This window comes from Kogia breviceps, chromosome X, assembly GCF_026419965.1.
Source record: "Kogia breviceps isolate mKogBre1 chromosome X, mKogBre1 haplotype 1, whole genome shotgun sequence".
Lineage (NCBI taxonomy): Eukaryota > Metazoa > Chordata > Mammalia > Artiodactyla > Physeteridae > Kogia > Kogia breviceps.
In genome coordinates, this window is record NC_081330.1 from 16,996,866 (window position 1) to 17,019,488 (window position 22,623).

A 22,623-nucleotide genomic window follows, 5' to 3' on the forward strand; every position below is an offset into this window, starting at 1 on the left:
AAGACAGAACGGCGGCAACTCCAGTCCTTCAGTTTTGACTTCACCTTCCAAGTCAGTAGAAGCCCGGAAGGCTTGTTTTCAAGTTTCTTTCTTACCCACTGCTCTAAGAAAGTTTGCTCCTTACGAAAGCCCTTCTTTTGCTTTTCACACTCAGCTGCTAGCTGGAGGGTCATCTTTGGTAGTGCATTTTTGCCCACACAAAGTGGGGTCCCTCCTCAGCTCTTTTAGTAGCTGGCGTAGCTTAGATCACAGCAAGTGCCTGCTGGGATGGGCCTTCAGCGTCATCTAATGCAGGCCCTTGGTTTACCAAGGTCAGCAGCTAAATCCCAGGGACGTCAAGAGACTAGCCCAGGGTCACACAGTGAGCTGGTGGCAGAACTGAGACTCAAACATTGTTTTCTTGGGCTCCGGCTTGGCGCTCTTTTTACTCGGCCACGGTGAACGGGTGTTGGCGGCCCAGCTCTGGCTCATACAGATCAAACACAAAACTGACTGTTTTTCAGTCTGACCGCTGTGGTTTGCTCAGCTGAACAAGTCGAAACTGCTCTGGCCAGATGGACCATTAACTTTTGAAGTGAACGGAGTTGAAAATTAGTGTCAATAATTGACAGCGGGGCTGGCCCTGTAAGTTCTGCACATACTTAGAACTCTGGACTCTACTCGGCCTCAGCTCGCCAAGCATCTCCTCCACTGGCCTGTTGTGCATGTTTCATCGTGTCTTACGGTGGGGATCATTCATTGGGGTAAAGCCATCTTTTTTTAAAAAAAATTATTTATTTTAACATCTTTATTGGAGTATAATAGCTTTACAATGGTGTGTTCGTTTCTGCTGTACAAAAAAGGGAATCAGTTATACATATACCTATGTTCCCAGGTCTCCTCCCGCTTGCGTCTCCCTGCCTCCCACCCTCCCTATCCCACCCCTCTAGGTGGTCACAAAGCACCGAGCTGCTCTCCCTGGGCTATGCGGCTGCTGCCCACTAGCTAGCTATTTGACATTTGGTAGAAGCACTGCCCTCTTCCTCCTCTTTTGTAGATGTCCCCTGCCAGGGGTCATGTGGACATGTCCCACTCCTCAGCGCGATTAACGGCTCAGAGGCCTTCCTCCTCCAGGGGACACCAGCCAGGAGAGCACTAGAGAGGTGTGGAGGGAGGGTGAGAAAGACAGCAGGTAAAGAAGACGGGTGGGGGCAAAGCCAGCCACCTGTCACTAAATGTGTGTATGTTACTGTTGTGGGAAATGCAGCCAAGAGCTCAAGCCAAAGATAGAGTCAAAAGGGAAGAACAAGGAACATTTACTCAAGTCTACTCCTTCTAGGAACTAGACTGAGTGCTCCCCAGAGATTATTTTTGTTAACTCATACAATAACCCAGGGAGGCTGTTATAGCCCCATTTTCACGGATAAGATAACTGAGGCTCTGAGGGAGTTCAGAGAACCCTGATGAAACCCCAGGGTGATGAGCTCTCCAAGCCTGTGCTCTCTCTCTCTCTCTCTTTTTTTTTTTTAAAAAAAAGCTCATTTCAGATTGGCTTCCTCTTTTTTTTTTTTTTGCATTACGCGGGCCTCTCACCGTTGTGGCCTCTCCCGTTGCGGAGCACAGGCTCCGGACGCGCAGGCGCAGCGGCCATGGCTCACGGGCCCAGCCGCTCCGCGGCACGTGGGATCTTCCCGGACCGGGGCACGAACCCGTGTCCCCTGCATCGCCAGGCGGGCTCTCAACCACTGCGCCACCAGGGAAGCCCTGGCTTCCTCTTTACTATACCCCTAAGCCAGCTTTTGGAAGGTGCCTGCTCAGGCTATTTTCTGAGATTGGAGACTGAGGCCCAGAGAAGCGATGTGACTGTCACAGAAGCAGGGTCTGACCTGCTGCCTATGGTGGTTGCCAGGCCTTGGGTCACCATGGCTTTCAAGGCCCTGCCTGAACTGACTCTTCCATTGGCTGTCGGTGAGAAGTGGTGGTGTCACTGTCAGGGAAACGGTGGGCAGCGCCCATCAGAAGGGCAGCCACGGGTCTGCATGTTCAGAGTCGACCATGAACCCTGGTCCAGCGCTTCTTTCTCTTGCCTTTGCACCACACGTTCATTCAGCACGCACTTCACCCCGGCATCCTCCTCCTCTTTTAATTCCTTCATCCCCATGGCTTTTCTTTTTAAAGCTAAACGAATAAAAGTCAATGCTTCGTGGGGGAAAGGTAGACAGTGGTTGAGAGTGCTGTCTATAACACACTCAACCTGTTTAGGATATTAAAAGCTAGAATTTCAGAGCAGCCGTAAAGCACTGCCGCCCATTCAGTTTGGAGAGACGCATAAAACCAGCAACGAAGTGACTCAATACCTCGCATGCCTTCAATTTTTGTGACAAAAATCACCTATACTTGAGAGTATGAGCGTTTTTTTTGTTTTAAATTAGCGACAGCTGGAAAGACAGCATTACGGCAAATGCTCAGGATAAGGGGAAAGCATATTTTTTTAGTGTTTTATGCTCTGTATAAAGAATGGCAGCACTTTCATTGACGTCGAGTTTTCACTGTTTCTGTTTCAGTTTGAACAGGGGACCCTGCTGTTACCCCTGCCACATAGGCTCAGAACAAGTCCAGCTGCTGATGGCCCGGTGCCCTCCCCGGCATGTGAGTGTCACAGAAAGCAGGGAGGACCATGCTCTCCCCTGCAACAAGGCGTTGAGGGTTTGGCAGCACTTTGGCCCTGAGAAAGACAAGAAAAGCGTGGGACTTAGCATGTGAGAGCAGGAAAATGCCCTTCGAGGCACAACACCGACTTTGCCTTCTTACAAATGGGGAAGTTGAGCCCAAGAGCGAACAAGCATCTTCCTCGGGGTCAATACAGGGTCTCATTCGCAGCAGTCAACACAAGAACCCAGGTCGCTGGACTCCCAGGCCAGCGCTTTCTCAGCCATCTCCTGCCCTCCTCTCAGACTCCAACAAAACCAAATGCACATTGGGGAGCGCACTGCTTAGTATGCAAGCCAGGCTGACCTTTATGCTCCCAGAATCGGCAACCTTTTGTGCAAACCATGGAAGGACAAGGCTCTGGAAAAATAATGAAAAGCACACCACACTGTGGAGACAACCAGAAGCCCTGATCAGACTGTGGAATCCTCCTCACCTTCCAAGTCCTGAATCCCAAGTATACACGCACGCACACGCAACACGCACGCACACGCACACATAACGCACACACACGTAACACGCACGCACACGTAACACGCACGCACACGCACGCACACGCATACGTAACACGCACGCACACGCAACACGCACACACGCAGCAACTCCTGCTGCCCTAAGAAAGGAGATGCAAAACCACAGATCTGACAATTCAGCCAGTTTGCTAACTCTTCTGCCCCCCTCCCCAATCTCCAAAATAGGGCTGATTTCTAGAGTACCAGGATCTTTCTTATTCAGTTCCTGAGAGGAATCGGTTCCTGGGAGGTGGGCCCAGCCCAGCGCTGCAAGAGGTCTCAGAAAGTCCTGCCAAGGTCCAGGCCTGGCCTCAGGAGAACGTGGCGCTTTGGGACACACACAGGAAGAGTTCCCTCTTCTCAGCAGGGAGCCTCCTCACCCCAGGAAGGGTCCTCTGAGACTCGTGGGCTCCCCTACTGCCCCCCTCAAGTTTCTTCCCACTTTTAGGAACCCTGATATATGAAATCAACCATGAGAGAGTCACTTCTTTCTTTTTCGTATAGCATGAGGGTGGAGGAAAGGCTTGTAAATGCAAATATCCTCCAATGAGCTGGTGTATATATTCACATTAGATTGTTAGTGACATATCTGGTCTCAGAAGCCAGACTTTACAGCCCCTTCCTGTTCCTTCTTTGCGCAGAGCAAAACCACCAACCTTACTGCTCCTTGCTCTGAGAGTCGGACTGTATGTGAATGTGTTCCTCCTCGTGACCTAAATGAGTAAGTCCTGGTTGTTCCCTGTACTGGTTACCAGTTTCCCACCCCCACCCGAGGCACTTTCCCATGTTCCAGTCCCTCCAATCTCTCTTAGAGCAGAAACTCCAGAGTTAGTTGCTGGAGGCATGAACGTGTGACCCACTGTTGCAGAAGTGTTTCTCTGGGGATCCACTGAATGTCATTATGATGGTGTAATGGTTGTTGTTGTTGGTGGTGGTCCTCAGATGGCACCATGAGGAGAGCCACATACTGGAGAGAACAAAGGGGTTGAATGGGTGGCCCGGGAGAAGGTAGGGACAGCTGGCAGGCTGAGCTCCTGAGGGACCCTCGTGGCTCCCCTGTCACCTGCCCTCGCAGACATGTCCTACAAGCCTGGGGGCATCAGGGGAGCTCTCAGGGAAGCCAGGAGGTCTACCTTGGAAGTTGCTGCATCGGGCTCCTTAGTATAAGTTCATCAGTCAGAGTATTCCTCCAGGATGCTCCGGACAGGTAAAATGCCTGAAATGCAGGATTCTCAAGAATCCCTCATGCCTGCAGCCAGACAAAGGGTCTCTCACTGTCCCGGGTAGGTTGGGGGCCACATGGAAGTCCTGCCAGGACTGGAGACATCTGGGGCGGGGCGGGGGGAGGTAAGGGCAGGGGGCACAGCTGTGAAGTCGCCTGAGAAGAGCCCCCTGCCTTCACTGGCCCGGGACTCAGTCAGCAGCTCCGAGCTTAGAGGAGCAGGTAAACACTGCCTCATATTTGGAATTGCCCGAAGGCCATCCTCACAGTGACCCAGGTGGTCCAAAAGGAGGAATTAGTCCTATTTTACGGAAGAGGAACCTGAGGCTCAGGAGGGGCAGGTCATTATCCCAGGGCTGCCCAGCAAGGAAATGACAGAAACTCAGGATCCCCAGACCAGCGCTTGCTGCTTCACTACGTAGAGAGAATAGAAAAGGGATGGAGCAGGGTTCAGTGAGGGCCCAAATGTTCTGAGGGAGATCGTGGGAGGAGAGCCTGTCTCTGGAGGGACTCATCTCACCGGGCCCCACCTCCCAGACAGCGCTGCTCTGAGACACTGCTGCCACCCCGTGCCCCTTCTGCAGTGGTGGGACTAGACAACGGTGGGCACTCATTCACGGAAATACCAGTTCCCGGTATGCAGCAAGCTCCACCCGAACAATAGGATGGGAACGGTCTTGCGTTCTGAGTCCTGGGGACCTTGTCCTAAAGGGACATTCCTTCTTTTCTTGCTAATCCTTACATCGCTGGTCCTGCATCTGAAAAGAGCCTGTTGGACCCTTGGCCTGAGGACGGTCTGCAGCTATTTATTAGAAAAGGTGCTGTTAGGAAATGGATGGCTTCCTGCGTTCAAATGCTGAGGCTCTGCTGTGTGACCTTGGGCACATCCCTTTCCCTCTCTGGGCCTCAGTTTCCTCATTTGTCACATCACCTTGGATTAGATGGCCCCCCTCTGATGTGGTATTTAGTCATGTACGTTCCTTTTAATACACCTTATATGAGTGAAGCCTTCCTGTAGGCACGGGGCTTGATGCTGAGGATTGAGCAAGAAGAGGGGGAGTAAGGGCCAGTCCCTGCTGTAAAAAAGCTCAAATTCCCATTCTGAAACGTTTTCTGGTCATGCTTTTCCTTCATGCTGACTTACCTTTTCAGAAAATGCCCCCGCTTCCGTTGGAGAATGGAAATTGGCAAGGAGAGAGGGAAAAGGTCCAATTTGCGCCTTTGCTATTTTAGGGGAGGTTGAAATTACAGGCCAAAGTGTACTGATGTGCTCACTGGAGTGACCTCCGTCCCCCAAGACAGGAGAAAACCCAGGTCCTTAAGTGGTTTGAGCTCTTAGGCGTGAGGCATTATTACATAAATTCAAGCTCGCTCCAGATCCTTAGTACCCTGAGTTGCCTCAAGGGGGTAATGGCACTGCCTGCGTGTGCAGCCCGGGCGCTCGGGCCGCCGTTGCAACCGGAGCGAGAAGCGCCCGCCCGCACCACCTGTCCCCGCCGGCATTCCAGAGTAGAGGCCGAATTGGCAGCAAGCCGGCCCGGATCAGTCGCCGCCTCAGTCCGCGCGGGCCCTCCTAGGGGTGTGTCTCGCGGATTCAACTCCCAGCCGCTCTTGCACGAGCCCCTAAAGGCTTCTTCCTCTCTGGCGGGAGCCGCGCGCGCCCCTCTCTTCGCGCCGCTGGCCCGAGGCCGCCGCAGGCGGATGCACGACCTCAGGAGACGCTGGGACCTGGGCTCTCTCTGCCGGGCCCTGCTCACCCGGGGCCTGGCCGCCCTGGGCCACTCGCTGAAGCACGTGCTCGGCGCGATCTTCTCCAAGATTTTCGGTCCCCTGGCCAGGTACGTTTTAGGCGAAAGCGGGACTCGCGCTCCGGGGCCAGGGCGCGCGGGAGCCCTGCGGGAAGGGAAGGCAGCCTCGAGGGGAGAGAAAGGCGCAAAGTTCCGGCTGGCCCGCGGCGGCCGGGCTCCGGGGCTCCGGAGGGGCGCGGCGCGCGTTTGGCTACGCTGCGGCTCCCTCCCCGCGCTTCGGCGGGCACCCGTAGCGCAGCGTCTCCGCTAGCAAGTCGGACTGCCGGCGGACCCCCTTCCCCCAGGGTAACTCCGAACGCCTGGCTCCGAGCTCCCTTGAGGCTTCCCCCAAGGTGGGCAACCCGGTGCGGGCAAGAGCAGGGCTTCGGGGCGCACGGGGAAGGAGCCCGAGAGTCGGGCAGGCGAGGAGGCGGCGGCGTGCGCGCCAAGGGGACTGGGGGCAGAAGCGCCCGGGAGAGTCCGGCGGGCGAAGCAGGATGGGGACGGGAGTCACGGAGCCACCGAGAGTGAAACAAGACGCGCGGGGGCTCGGACCCGTGGTATGAGTTGAGGAGTGGGGCAACCGGGTCAGGCGGGGTCCCACGGGTACGAAACCCCGCGAAGCGGCTCCGGAGAGCTCTGGCGCTGGGAGAGGGCAGGCGGCCAGCGGGAAGGAGTCGGGGGGAGGGGGGTGTGTGCGGCAGAAGCCACAGCGCTGAGCCTGCCGGGAAGGAAGGAAGCGGGGAAGGGCGCCGCCGCCGCCGCCGCCGCCGCCGCCGCCGCTGCCGCCGCCGCCGCCGCGGTGGAGTACTCGGTGCCGAGGGGAGGGGGAAAGGGGCGCAACGGCGGCGCCAGGGGGAGGGGGGCGGTACGGGCGCACGGCGAGCGCGGGCTGAGCTGCGGGATTGACGTAAGGAGCTTGGGTTTCCCCCAGCGTCGGGAACATGGATGAGAAATCCAACAAGCTGCTGCTGGCTTTGGTGATGCTCTTCCTATTTGCCGTGATCGTCCTCCAGTACGTGTGCCCCGGCACAGAATGCCAGCTCCTCCGCCTGCAGGCGTTCAGCTCCCCGATGCCGGACCCGTACCGCTCGGAGGATGAGAGCTCCGCCAGGTTCGTGCCCCGTTACAATTTCAGCCGCGGCGACCTCCTGCGCAAGGTAGACTTCGACATCAAGGGCGATGACCTGATCGTGTTCCTGCACATCCAGAAGACTGGAGGCACCACTTTCGGCCGCCACCTGGTGCGCAACATCCAGCTGGAGCAACCGTGCGAATGCCGCGTGGGTCAGAAGAAATGCACTTGCCACCGGCCGGGTAAGCGGGAGACCTGGCTCTTCTCCAGGTTCTCCACGGGTTGGAGCTGCGGACTGCACGCCGACTGGACCGAACTCACCAGCTGCGTGCCCGCCGTGGTGGACGGCAAGCGCGACGCCAGGCTGAGACCGTCCAGGTGAGTGCGCGCCCGCGGCGGAGCGGGGCCCTGGGTCGCGGGAGCGGACCCGGGCCGGGGCGGGCGGAGGGCCGGGAGGCGCGGCCAGCCGCTGCCGGCGACCCAGGGAGCACCTCGGCTCCCCTGCGGTGGCGCCCCGGCGCGCGCGCTCGTGGCGCTGTGGTGGCTGCAGGAAGCTCGTCCGTTCCGACCTGGGACGGCTCCTCTCTGCCCGCGTGTTGGCCTGCTTGGCGGCTGGGAGTGCGCGCTGGGGAATTGGCCCGGGACGAGCGCCCCCCGGCCGCCGCCGGGACAGGGTACAGCACGCAGACTCCGCACTGGAGGGCCCGAAAGAACTACGCTCTGAGTGCAGCGTCCCTGAGCCCCTCCAACCTTTCGCTTCTTTTCTCCGCACCCAGGTTCCCAAGCCTCCTTTCGCTCTCTCTCCTTTCCCGCTCCCGCATTTCCCCTCCCCCCGCCTTTCCCCTCGCTTCCTCTATTTGCCGTTTTCTCTTTCTCGTGCTTGGGATCTTGTCAGCTCCTGGCCGCTCGCTCTTTCCTTTTCCCTCCGATTTCCTCTTTCACTTTGTTTCTCTTTCTTTCTTTAACCCTTTTTGTTCTTTCTCTTCTTTCCTGACTTTTGTCGCTTCCCTCCTCCTTTCTCTTCACTGGCTCTGCTCTCCCTGGGCGAACGAATGGCCCTCTGTGGCCGTTGGCGGACACCCAGAGAGAGCTCGTGGTACCCAGCTTGCGCCCCGCACTACTGGCTGCACGCCGGGCATCAGCGGCGCTTTGCGAGTGCGAGGGGCACCCCGCGGGTCGAAGGGCAGGCAGGTGGAACGCTGCCCCGGATCCCACGTGGGGCTCAGTCTTGAGAAACCTCTCCTGATTTACAAACTCTGAGTCCCAGAGCAGGGCGCCGCCAGCCCACGTTATGAACCCAGGGCTGAATCGGAAAGAGCTGTTTCATGAAAAGCCACTTGCTTTTGAAGCCACGGCATTTTCCTCCAGCCAGCTGCAATGCCCAGTTGGTGGAGGTCATGGAGTGCCATAAAGGGGGGAGTAGGAAGGACTCTCTGCGGTGCAGTTGCCCCGGTCAGGGCTCCCATTCTGCGACTCTCCCTAAAACAGATGTGGGCTGCGGCAGGCAGCCTGGGGAATGGACAAGGTGAGCCTCGTTGACATGGCCACGCTCTCTGTCTCCCCAGCGAGGTGACCACAAGAGTCCTGGAGGCTGCTGCTGCTACAGAGGCTGCTTCCCCGGGCAGGCTCTCCACTCCCTCCTCTGCCTCCCCAACCCCTCATGGTGAGGGCTACGGCCATATTTTGTTGATGCCTCTTGGAATGCAAGAGCCAGGCAGTTTCCATATTTTGTTGATGCCTCTTGGAATGCAAGAGCCAGGCAGTTTCTTCTGTCCAGCCCCAGACGAATGGAGCCCTCCGACTTCCTGGTCAACATTGAGATTTAGAGGAAACCTCACCCCCTACTCACTTTCCCTTCCCTCAGTTTACAGTGTCCTCTTTGAATGCTGGAATTCTGGGAGAATCTGTTGAACTTTCATTTCCCTTCCAGCACTAACCGTTTCCCCCCCTCCCCCCGGCCTAAGAGAACCTTGACCCTAGGAAGGTTGCTGCCTCAATTTGTTGTGAGAATTGTGTAAGCCATTGTCACCACAAGACTCTGGTGTTTAAGACGTTTGTAAACAGTTTGGCAATATTGAACATCCCTCTTGTTGATAGAGCCTGTAGGTTTTGTGAGGGATGGTGATGTAAAAAACTCTTGAGGGCAAAAATTGAATTCCATAGCCATGGCTGTGGCACAGGAGTAAAAATGAAGTCTTGGCCACTATGGACTCCCTGGCCCTGTTTGGAATTCCTCAGGGCACATGTGCCTTTTAAAATCCTTTTGGACATGTAGGTCAGGGTGTGACAGGATCTGTAGACACACATTATTAATGTGGTCTTGATTGTGTATCTGGTCTTTTGGCAGATTACTTCAGAAATTTAACATAAGATAACCAGGCCCCCTCAAGGGGAGGGTTCAGCTTCTTGGACGGCCCCCAATGGAAGCAAAATTATTTGAAATGAAATAAGATTTTCTTCATCATCAAAAGGGTGATACCACAGTGCCATCTAGTCTAGTAAAAGAAGAACCACTTAAAAAAATTATTTATTTTATTTATTTATTTTTGGCTGTGTTGGGTCTTCGTTGCAGCGCGCGGGCTTTCTCTAGTTGCGGCGAGCGGGGGCTACTCTTCGTTGTGGTGCGCGGGCTTCTCATTGCGGTGGCTTCTTTTGTTGCGGAGCACGGGCTCTAGGCGCGCGGGCTCAGTAGTTGTGGCACGTGGACTCAGTAGTTGTGGCTCGCGGGCTTTAGAGCGCAGGCTAAGTAGCTGTGGTGCACGAGCTTAGTTGCTCTGATGCATGTGGGATCTTCCCGGACCAGGGCTCGGACCCGTGTCCCCTGCATCGGCAGGCAGACTCTCAACCACTGCGCCACCAGGGAAGCCCAGAGGAAAAACCAGTTTTTAAAGAGTCAGAATTACTGGATCTTACAGTATTCACCAAAATGAAATGAAATTTACTAGAGAAACACATGGCTATCCCAAGGGCATTTCTTTTATTTCCTTAATTCCTACCCACCTCTAGAAATCTTCATCCTGAAGAGTAGTCATAGCCAGAGGGTTCCAGAATTCCCCAGGATGTTGACAAATCCCTGCTTACAGGACCAGTTCTGTGAATTCTGATCATCTGTGTGAGAGAAGGTATGCACAAGTGTGTGACAGAGGGAGAGAGAGAGAGAGAGAGAGAGAGAGAGAGAGAGAGAGAGTGTGTGTGTGTGTGTATGTGTGTGTGTGTGTGTGTGTGTGTGTTGAAAATTTAGACGGAGGCAGCTGTGCTGGTGGTGATGCGTGAGGCCGAGGAGATGCGAAAGTCAGCCACGGAGAGTTCCTGTGTGGAGCAGACCTCCGTGCCAGCTGCTGGTGGTTCTGTGCGCCACTGAGCTGAGTGGAACAGCAGCTCAGTCTGTTTGGCCTGGGAGTTCTGACACCTGGGCCTCCGTGCCAGGCCAGCCATGAACCAGATGCATGACCTTGGGCCAGAGTGTGTCCCAGCCTTGTCTTGTGGAGAGTGCATTCCAGTTTCTGATGAGCTTTTCCATCCCTTATCTCTGGTATTTCTCTGTAAACTTGCACTGTGTGTAGGAGGAAGGCAGACTGGGCAAAAGTCTCCCCATTTGTCCCATGAGACAGAAGCCCAAGGGGGGTTGAAGGACTTTCTCAAGGTCATTGGGCTCTTCAGTGACATAGCAGGGACCTTACTCCAGCTCTGGCTGCTTCCACAGCCCTTGCTCTGTTGACTGTGACTCCATGAACAAGGTTTTTAAACATTTATTTATTTATTTTGTGAAAGCACAGTGAGGTATTTCACGCCAGGCGTTACTACGAAATGAACACTCGGTGAATGTTAACTGGTATTGTTATCAACTACATCATCACCGTTTCCGGGCATTTTCACACATCTGTTTGAACAAGTGATTGGACCAGGGTTGCCGCAGCCATTGGGAGAAAAACAGATTTCTACCTCCCTGAGGTTTTATGCTCCCCAGGAGAAGGTCTCGCGGCTGGGGGGGCGAAGGGGCCTCTCACTGCCTAGTCAGAAATCCCTGCAAAGCTGAGAAGGGTGGGAGGGCGCTGGGGACCTGGGGACTAAGCGTCAGGAAGAGGCCCCAGCGGCGACAAGGGCCACCTTTTGACTCACAGCCACCCATCCACATTGGTGGGGGGCGCATGAGAGGCCACCGTGGCTGCAAGCCAAGACCTGAATCCTCTCAGCGCTACATTCGAGATGCTTCCCTGCCTCAGCGGATGGTGAAGTGCTCGAGTGATATATAACGGCTGAGTGGAAACGGCTGCCATCACGTTGCCTGGAGAGGACAAAGAGAGAGAGAGAGAGAGAGTGCTTGGCTGGCAAAAGGCACAAATTGTTTATTAAGAATCGTATGTCTTTTCAAAAAACCTAGCAATTGCATTTCATGCATCTGTTGTTTAGGGGCCAGAGAAAGGTCCTGCTCAATCTAGAATTACCAAGACTGTTTTTGAAAATGTGTCCAAACATGGTTGCTGACCAGCTCTTCAAACTCCCGAATTCTGCAGGCTTTTCTCAGGCCAAATCGCCTCCGTGTGCAGCCAGCTCTAGTGCATCACTGGGTCTGTGGGAGGAACTCGGAATTGGGCACCGAGAAACTGCACCAGGCCTCATTCTTCTTTCCCAGGCACTGAGCTGGCTGCCACACTCGGGCGGCGGCTGGCGGCAGGGGAAGGTCGGGTTCCATGGCTACCCAAGTCAAAGAATCTGATCATCATATTCACGTTGCATCCTAGACATTTAGTATCTCTACGTTTTGCAGCAGGCTTCCGGAAGAGTAATTAATCGTCACCTAGAAACCACTAGGCTATCACTGACAGGAAAGGACTACAAGGCAATTACATGGAGCATAGCCTTTTCTCTTTCTTTCTTTTGTCTTCTTTGTGGTCGCTCCTTTTTAATACTTGTGGTAAAGGCTTCCTTTTCTTTCCCTTTCTTGTTTAAAGGTGGCTCTTTTCTTTTCTTTTTTTTTTTTTTTTGGCCGCGTGTGGCTTGTGGGATCTTAGTTCCCTGACCAGGGATCGAACCCGGACCTCAGCAGTGAAAGCGCCAAGTCCTAACCGCTGGACCGCCAGGGAATTCCCAAGGTGGCTCCATTTCGATAGAGCCATGTCTTAGCAAGAAGTCTGTAGTGCAAAAGCCTGCTCATGGCTCACATGCCCACGCTCCACTCCTTCCCTCCTGCAGTGAAGCAGGACAACATGACAGGCTTCGGTACAGGGCAAGGCAGCGAGTGAATGGACTGATCCAGGCAGCGACGCCGTCCTTCTGGTCCCTCGGGCTGTAGGCCACTGGGTTCTCATAGGGGTAGCTTCACTTAACTGGGGATGCTAAGAGGATACTAAGAGCTGTTATTACTCCCCTGCCACGTATTTCTCAGCAGAAGGCGAGAAAGTCACCATGAGAACATCTGTAGAACTTCAGCCGTAGTACTTAGCATTTTGCCCAGATGGCAAACATGCTGCTGGCAACCCAAGTTCTCAAGGTGGTACAAAAAGCTACTCAGAATGAGATATTCTTTTTTTTTTTTTTTTTTTTTTTTGCGGTACGCGGGCCTCTCACTGTTGTGGCCTCTCCCGTTGTGGAGCACAGGCTCCGGACGCGCAGGCCTAGCGGCCACGGCTCACAGGCTTAGTTGCTCCGCGGCACGTGGGATCTTCCCGGGCCGGGGCACGAACCCGCGTCCCCTGCATCGGCAGGCGGACTCTCAACCACCGCGCCACCAGGGAAGCCCTGAATGAGATATTCTTAATAGTAATTTGAGATTAGTGCTGTTACGTGGCAATAAGAATGTTAGAGCTTGTCTTTTCCAGATATCTGTCATCAACTTAAGTGGCATGAAGTGACATTGAAGAGTAGTCACCTCTTCCTTCTGTCATTTGTTAAACAAAATTCTGCAAAACTGCCCATTATATTCCAGGGAAGACGTGTCATCTTTGCTCTCACAGAGCTTACAGTAGAACATAATAACTTGGTGTTTTAGATATTTAATAAAGAAGATGGATTTTGTTTGAAAATGATTTGAATATCAATAATGTCTTTAAGATGTCATATCTTTACCAGAATATGTTTTAAAAATAAAGAAAAGTCCATCTGTTTGTTTTCAGTTGCTTTAGCATTTTTTAAATATTTTATTTTATTTTATTTTATTTTTTTTGCGTTATGTGGGCCTGTCACTGTTGTGGCCTCTCCCGTTGCGGAGCACAGGCTCCGGACGCGCAGGCTCAGCGGCCACGGCTCACGGGCCCAGCCGCTCCGCGGCACGTGGGATCTTCCCGGACCGGGGCACGAACCCGCGTCCCCTGCATCGGCAGGTGGACTCTCAACCACTGCGCCACCAGGGAAGCCCTATTTTATTTGTTTTTAACATCTTTATTGGAGTATAACTGTTTTACAGTAGTGTGTTAGTTTCTCCTTTAGTCCATCTATTTATGTAACAGTTTAGGTCTAATCAACAAACTTTGTGGAGTAAGTATTATGACCTCTGCCCAGTGCTAGCAGTTGGGGGAGATTAGAGCCTAGACAAATCCAAAAAAGCCAAGGTCACCATCTTCAGCCTCAAGTTCATTAAGATTAGATGGTAAAGTACAGAACCGTGTCGTGTATAGATGGGGGTTGAGGGGGTGGGGAGGAACATGTGACCTGGGGCAAGTCCATCCCCCTCTGTAAAATGGGAGATTTAAAGGAGATGCTTTCTAAGGCCCTTTCCTTTCTAAAGTATGAGGAGCAGGCCAGAAAAAGGAGAGATCTGTTTGGAAAGGCTTCTAGGAATAGGTGGGTTGTATTTAGAAGAAAGGAGGCATTGTGGGTGGGCATAGCATCCTCATGGCATCGGGAGGTCAAGTCACCTCACCTAGCCAGGGCTGGCCAGACCTGAGAAGGTTCATGCCTGGGAGAGGGGGGTTAGGGAGCCTTATTGTAGAGATCCTGGAATGGCAACAAGGAGGTTGAACCCCAGTGAGTATGAGAAGCTCTTGCATGGCAGGATGTAAAAAACATAAAAGTAAATGAAGGCTGTAGTCCAGTTAAAGGTGCCACCCGGATTTCCAGTCTGGAGTTGAGGTGGTACCATTGACAAAATGGAGAGGTTGAGAAGGCGATCTGCTTGGGGCTGGGAGGATACCTAGAACTGTGACCGGTCTAAGTTGCCTAGGCTTCTACTGGCCAAGGCTTGAAAGGAAGTGAGAATGGGGGCTCTGGACAGGTTAGGACTTAGTTGTATATGTAGGAGTCTGTGAATCCATTTAGTCTGATTTCACAATTGGCATTATTATTTAAATGATAGCTGCAATTCACGCGTGGGACTCTCAGCCAGGTAAAAGGCTGTTTGAAGAGAGGAAAAGATCGACAGTTATGATTACATAAAAATGAGAAGTGTTCATCTGTCCCAAAATAGCCAAAATGAAAAGGCATATGGCAAACTGATGAAAATATGCACAACAAATAAAACAGACAAAAGACTGACTTCGTTCCTGGATAAAGAACTTGTACAAATTGTTTAGAAAAACAAAGGATATGAGCAGACAATTTGCAACATGGGAACCATAACTAGTTTACAGACACAGAAAAGCTCTTTAGCCTCACTGGTACTAAAGAAATGCACATTTAAATAATTATATATAGGAAAACCTTTTTGCCTCTCTGATTAACCTGGATTAAAAAAAAACAAAAAAACTTGGTATACATCACCACTACCACCAAACAGAAGAAGATAGTAGCGGGGCTTCCTTGGTGGTGCAGTGGTTAAGAATCCATCTGCCAATGCAGGGGACATGGGTTTGAGCCCTGGTCCAGGAAGATCCCACATGCCGCGGAGCAACTAAGCCCGCGCGCCACAACTACTGAACCTGCGCTCTAGAGCCCACGTGCCACAACTACTGAGCCCACGCGCCACAACTACTGAAGCCCTTGCGCCTAGAGCCTGTGCCCCGCAACAAGAGAAGCCACCGCAATGAGAAGCCCGCACACCACAATGAAGAGTAGCCCCAGCTCGCCGCAACTAGAGAAAGCCCGTGCGCAACAACAAAGACCCAACGCAGCCAAAAATAAAATAAAATAAATAAATTAAAAAAAATAAATGAAGTAGTGGCTGTTATAATAATCATTATTATTTTTAAAAAAAGATAGTAGCCAGTGCTGACAAGGGTGTGGTACATACCATCATTCTCATATGTTGTTGGTGGGATTATGTTGGAATAATTCTTCCTGAAATAAAATAGATAATATCAACAGAGAACATTGAAAATACTTACTTCGTTGACCCATGATTTGTTTGCTGGGATTTTACTGAAAAACAATCCTGTACATGTTTTTCTATGACTCACTCATTTATTTGTTTATTTATTTATTTACAGATATTTATTGAATATCTCTTATCACGGTGCCTCCAGCACCGTGAGGAACCAGGTAGATGTGGTCCCTGGCTTCATAGAGTGGGAAAGGTAGACATGAAACAAATAATTCATTACTTAAAATTGTGAGAAGTGCCATGGGGGAAAAGCATATGGGGTGATATGAGAATGGTATCTGAGGAGGCTACCATTATTTGTTAAGTTATTTGGAATTATTCATAAGTGCAACAAATCGGAAAAATCTGCATCCACATATAAGAGAATGGTTCAAGAAATCTCAGTACATCCACTTGAGGGATTATTTCAAAACCATTTAAATGTCCTTTTAGGAGTATAGAAAATTGGTAATGATTTAATGCTAAGGGAAAAAGAGATAGACAGTTATGGGCCCAGTATGACTACAATTATGTGAGAGTGGGGTGAGGAGGGAGAGAGGCAAATCATCTTTCCATCCCTCTCAAATCTAAGCATAAAAGGCAAAGAATGGAAGAAAAATACCGAGGTATCAATAGATCAATTAATGACTTATTTTCTTTTCCTGTTTCTCTGAAGGATTTGCATTTCCTATATGAGTATGCATAACTTTCATGGTAAAAGTAAATATTAACAGTTTTTAAGATGATGCTTTATAATGGCTGTGATAAATTACACAGTCTGCTTCTTGGTTTCTAAGACTATGGCTGGTTATTTCATTAGCCTCTTGATATTCTGGGAGTCCTTAATGAGGAAAGCAGCCTCAGCTAAATAGACTCACAGACTGAAAGGCAGAGGTGATAAGTCAGGCATCAGCTGTTGATTTTTCTGATGATTGGCTGTTATCATATTTCCAAGGAATCCATGAAACTCTTACACCAGTACAGTACAGAGATATTTGAGTGGATTGCTATTGCTTGTGAAACTGGAAATTCATAATGGCACACAGTTGGAAATAAAAGGCTTACTCTGCTCAGCCAGAACCACCCAAGATAGCCTGGATTTTGAATCTTCGTGAGCCTCTTTTCAAATGAACTGACATCAGAGCTGATGCTCTGGCTGGAAGAGCAAAGTCTTGGGGTTGGAGAAGGGCTGTAGTTCTGAACGTCCACAACTGAGTGCTTAGATCGGTTAGTGCATGTGTTGCCCTCATCCAGGAGAGAAGGGGAGTGTATTCTGCTGGAGCAGCCTCCCCGCAGAGCAGTTTCACTTCATAATAGCGTTGCCCCTGGTTAACTGTAAATTGACTAGAACACTTCATTCCTCCACTGCTCTGGGTATCTGAGGGGCCACTAAATACATTAAGGTTCAGAATCTTATTGTTGAGACTCCATGGAGACTACATTCTAGGTACAAGTCATTTTGACAGCGTAGAGAATGTGCTTCACACTTGGAAAGCTAATATCAACATTCTGCGCCAAATAAGATGAGATATTTATTTATTTTTCCCCCTATATATTTAAAACATATATTTATTTATTTATTTGACTGCACCAGGTCTTAGTTGCGGCATGCATGCGGGATCTAGTTCCCTGGTCAGGGATCGAACCCGAGCCCCCTGCCTTGGGAGCGCAGAGTCTTAGCCACTGGACCACCGGAGAAGTCCCAAGATGAGATATTTAGTTACTGAGTTTAGAGAAAAAAAGGATATGGATGGGAATGTTCCTTCTTCCATTAAAGTGTAATGAAGAATCCAATTAATGGTATATGTCTTCTAATACAAAGTCATTGTAAGCTTAGAGAAATATTTGTCTAAACTTTAGTAAAATATTTATTGGCAGAAGAGCTTTCCTAGCTTTGCTAGGTATTGGACTTCGCAGATTATTCATTTGGTCTTATTGCGTCCCATTTGTTATTTCTGCCATTTTGCCTCTAAGAACAGTGTTGAAGGCTTTGACATATTTCAGAGCATTACACTAAATAAATCTGTCTTGCACATTCCACTGTGCTTTTTCTGGAATATTATAAATATTCAAATATAGTCACACATGCAAATTCAAAATAAAATTCAATACATGCAAATTTGGCATAAATTCCATATTTATAACTAGCAATAGTTTTGAACTTGTTATCCTATGATATAAATGTATCAAATATGAACTCATGGGAATTACCAATAAATATATTTTTCTGATTAAACTGTGCGTTCTTTTTTAGTCACAATTTAAGCTTCAATTCTGGGATATATTATAAGAGAATAATTTGCACTTCATTTACTCTGAATTGTCAAGAATCATGTTCTTTCCCGATGTAAATGTCTGCAGAAAGGACTTCTTATTCACTGTGCTTGCTTTTTGAATTTTACCAGCAGGGATGCCCTAGTGAGCCTTAGAGCATTGGGCTTTTTCTTGTGAAGAGTATGGTTCTTTTCTTTTAATACATTTATTTATTTATGTATGTATTTTTGGCTGTGTTGGGTCTTCATTGCTGTGCACGGGCTTTCTCTAGTTGCGGCGAGGTGAGGCTCCTCTTCATTGCGGTGCGCGGGCTTCTCATTGCTGTGGCTTCTCTTGCTGCGGAGCACAGGCTCTAGGTGTGTGGGCTTCAGTAGTTGTGGCACGCGGGCTCAGTGGTTGCAGCTCGCGGGCTTTAGAGCGCAGGCTAAGTAGCGGTGGTGCATGGGCTTCGTTGCTCCGCGGCATGTGGGATCTTCCCAGACCAAGGCTTGAACCTGTGTCCCCGGCATTGGCAGGCGGATCCTTAACCACTGCGCCACCAGAGAAGTCCCAGTGAAGAGTATAGTTCTAATGAATCACTTCCATGCACTTTTCTGAAGGAATACAGAGCAATTGAAACGTGTGCAATGCATTGGTTTATGTCAAATGGATTAGGCTTGTGTGTGCTATTCCTTGCATTAATTGACTTTTTCCCATAACTGTATAGTATCAGCTCAGATTCATTCATGGAGATCATTGGACTTTTGCTAACTTCCGACAGGAGAGTGAATGCAAGCAAAGAGGGTTTCGAAATTGATTAGTGACCAGGTTACAGCCAGGAAACATGGAGGTGCTTTTAAAAGGCCCTTTGATCTTGGCAACCAGCTCCTCAGTTATTACAATAAATAGAAGTTGACTAAACTCACCAGTTGAAAGACATAGATTATCACAACTGATGAAAATACAAAATCTAGCTATATGCTGTGTATGAGAGACAAAGCTAAAACATTAGGATTGGAATAGATATACTATGCAAATACTAACCAGAAGAAAGCTGATGTAGCTAAATTAACTAAGGCAAAGCCTTTTGGGGGGCTAAACAGGATCACTGAATAATGATAAAATGTTCAATTCTTCAGATAACAATTCTAAGCCTGTATGCACTTAATACCATAGTTTTGAAATATATAAAGCAAAAATTGACAGAGCTATAAGGAGAAATTGTAAAATCTACCAACCGCTTTCAGAAATTGATAGATGAAATGAACAGAAAATGAGTAAAGGGTACAGAGGATTTGAGCAACATGGTTAACAAACTCAATATAGGAGACCATCATCCGTTTAGAAGAATACACATCCTTCTCAAGCACATATGGAACATTTTTTTTTTTTTTTTTTTTTGCGGTATGTGGGCCTCTCACTGTTGTGGCCTCTCCCGTTGAGGAGCACAGGCTCCGGACGCGCAGGCCTCGCGGCCATGGCTCACGGGCTTAGTTGCTCCGCGGCATGTGGGATCTTCCCGGACCAGGGCACGAACCCGTGTCTCCTGCATCGGCAGGCGGATTCTCAACCATTGCGCCACCAGGGAAGCCCACATATGGAACATTTTTGAAAATAGACCATATACTAAGCCGTAAAGTTGGTCTGGAAAAACTTCAGTGAGAACATATAGACCATTCTGACTATGCAGTGCTTAAGAAAGAACAAGGGATCAGGCCATATCTGAGTGTACGAGAAGGATCTTTAGTAGCCTGATATATTTGGAAGTATTGTGAATCCTTCACCGACCACATCAAGCTTGTTAATTCGCACGCAAGAGTGAAGAACTCCATGTTAGCATCTATATAACGTACATCAACGATTCAGCACCTAGCATATAATATGTGCTAAAAAATTTATGGCTATGATTATTACTCACATTTTGCTATCATTACCCATTTGGGGAAACTTTGCGTGTTCAGAGGACTATAAAAATATTTGCATTTGGAAAATTATGTAGCAGTGATGGAAGAACTTGTTCTTTGTGAAAAAAATCTCCGTCACATATAAAATACTCAGACATTTCTCCAAGGTTCGTTTGGGTGAACATTCACAAGGCTCTTTCACACAAACATACAGATATCCAGCAAACTCATAAAAATACACCAAATCAAACTTTAGAAAAATCATATCTAAGGTATATATATGCACACACATACGCAGTGTTTGTAACATCTACACTACACATATTATCTGTATGGGGGTTTGCAAACTTCCAATCAAATCTTGTCTCCACCTATTTTTGTAAATAAAGTTTTATTGGAACACAACCAAAGAAAAAGTGAAGAACTCTAAGACTTAGGCAAAGAGAAGTGCTGTAAAGTGATGGTTTGACCCATGTAGCTTGGCCTGACTTTCCATGAAGATGTATTAGTGTTTTAGGATACCTCCTGAGCCAAGTGCTATGCCAAGGTCATAGCATATATTTTTCTCATTTAATCCTCAAAACAACTCTCTGAGGTAGATGTGTAAAACACCCATGTAAAGAGGAGAAAACAGATAATTGGATGAGATATATAACCTGCCCAAATATACACAGCCAGTCAGTATTGGAGTTGGCATTTAAAACCAGCTGGGCCATGTGGTGTGTCTGATATGTTTTAATGTCTACTAAATTCTCAGACAAATCTCCAAAAGTCCTTACCATCAATCCTTTGTTAATTTATTGTTTTTATTGACGTATAGTTGATTTACAATGTGTTAGTTTCTGGTGTATAGCAAAGTGATTCAGTTTCATACACACACACATGCACACACACAAATATTCTTTTTCAGATTCTTCTCCATTACAGTTTATTACAAGATATTGAATCTGGTTCCCTGTGCTATATAGTAGGTCCTTGTTGTTTATCTATTTTATATATAGTGGTGTGTATCTGCTAATCCTAAACTCTTAATTTATCCCTTCCCCACCCCCTTTCCCTGTTGGTAACCATAAGTTTGTTTTCTATGTCTGTGAATCTGTTTCTGTTTCGTAAATAAGCTTATTTGTATCATTTTTTTAGGTTCCACATATAAGTGATATCATATGATTTTCGTCTTTGTCTGACTTCACTTAGTATGGTAATTTCTAGGTCCATCCATGTTGCTGCAAATGGCAGTACTTCATTTTTTTGTGGCTAATATTCCATTGTACCACATCTTTATCCATTCATCTGTTGATGGACATTTAGGTTGCTTCCATGTCTTGGCTGTTGTAAATAGTGCTGCTGTGAACATAGGAGTGCATGTCTTTTCTTTTCTTAATTTAAAAAAAATTTAAAAATAATTTTATTTATTTATTTTTAGCTGCATTGGGTCTTTCGTTGCTGTTCACGGGCTTTCTCTACTTGCGGCAAGCGTGGGCCACTCTTCGCCGCGGCACACAGGCTTCTCGTTGCAGTGGCCTCTCTTGTTGCAGAGTATGGGCTCCAGGCGCATGGGCTTCAGTAGTTGTGGCACACGGGCTCAGTAGTTGTGGCTCATGGGCTCTAGAGCACAGGCTCAGCAGTCGTGGTGCAGGGGCCCAGTTGCTCCGCGGCATGTGGGATCCTCCTGGACCAGGGCTCGAACCCGTGTCCCCTGCATTGGCAGGCGGACACCCAACCACTGCACCACCAGGGAAGCCTGCATGTGTCTTTTCAAATTAGACTTTTCTCTGGATATATGCCCAGGAGTGGGATTGCTGAATCATATGGTAACTCTATTTTTAGGTTTTTAAAGAGCCTCTGTACTGTTCTCCATAGTAAAAGCGTTTACCCTCTTTTGTGGCTATGTGTCTATACAAACTAAGTGGAATGGAGACCCGCAGTGACTCTCTGGAGATATCAGGATCCAACATGTTACCTGATTGTTTAAAGCACCTTTTATTTTTATTTTTTTTTTTATTTTTATTTTTTGGTGGTACGCGGGCCTCTCACTGTTGTGGCCTCTCCCGTTGTGGAGCACAGGCTCCGGACGCGCAGGCGCAGCGGCCATGGCTCACGGGCCCAGCCGCTCCGCGGCACGTGGGATCTTCCCAGACTGGGGCACGAACCCGTGTCCCCTGCATCGGCAGGCGGACTCTCAACCACTGTGCCACCAAGGAAACCCTAAAGCACCTTTTAAAATGTTTAATAAAAATTACTCTCTAGGGACTTCCCTGGCGGTCCAGTGGTTAAGACTCCATGCTTCCAATGCAGGGGCCGTGGGTTTGATCCCTGGTCAGGGAACTAAGATCCCATAGGCTGTGTGGCATGGCCAAAAAATTTAAAAAATATTCACTCTCTAAAGGTAAATTCTGCAGCTCTTCTTTCCCCCTCTTAAACAAGGATTTAGATATCCAGGATATTGTAAACGCTTTCAACAATGATTTACACAGAAGAATTATGTTCTAGGGGGAAGAAAAGAAAGGAGTTACGTTAGAGGAAAGATTTGGGTTTTTTTTCCAGATAAGGAAAATGAAGACCTCACCTGTATTTTAATGTATGCCCCGTGTGGGCCTAAAATATGGTGCACCCACTTCACAAGATTTGTAAGAGGCCGACACATCTTACTCCTTCTGGAATGTTGGCAGTTGCCTCATTAGCGATGTCAGTTGCACCGCTCTGACCTGGCCTGTTTCGATAAATGACCATTGCTTTGTTTGCTCCCTTTGGTCTGCGTAGACACAGCCCTCGTAGGGCATTGTGAATGAGTTCAGCCAGGGCAGCTCACATAATCTCGCGTTATGAGGAGCCAGTGAAATAAAGCTTTCTCTCAAATTCAAGTGAGGGGTCCCAGAGAAAATGAATCTTGAAGCCTGCTCTTATGCCAGGGGCTTATCATGAAGATAATAGAAGTGTCTTATTGCTGAA

The 22,623-nt window shown here is 49.1% G+C and overlaps 1 protein-coding gene across 5 annotated transcripts in view; it reads left to right on the forward strand.

Annotated features, from left to right (window-relative positions):
* Positions 1–5,830: 5,830 nt before the first annotated feature.
* HS6ST2 (heparan sulfate 6-O-sulfotransferase 2) overlaps positions 5,831–22,623 on the forward strand; it is a 290,716-nt gene continuing 273,923 nt past the window's right edge. For 2 of the 5 annotated variants that reach the window (XM_059050006.2, XM_067023437.1), the window contains exons 1-2: positions 5,833–6,260; positions 7,144–7,662. In XM_059050006.2, the coding sequence (XP_058905989.1) occupies positions 5,833–6,260; positions 7,144–7,662 (947 nt within the window). Of the gene's footprint in view, positions 6,261–6,544; positions 6,563–6,759; positions 6,770–7,143; positions 7,663–22,623 lie in introns of those variants that run through there. The other 3 variants (XM_067023438.1, XM_067023439.1, XM_067023440.1) reach the window with 3 other exon arrangements.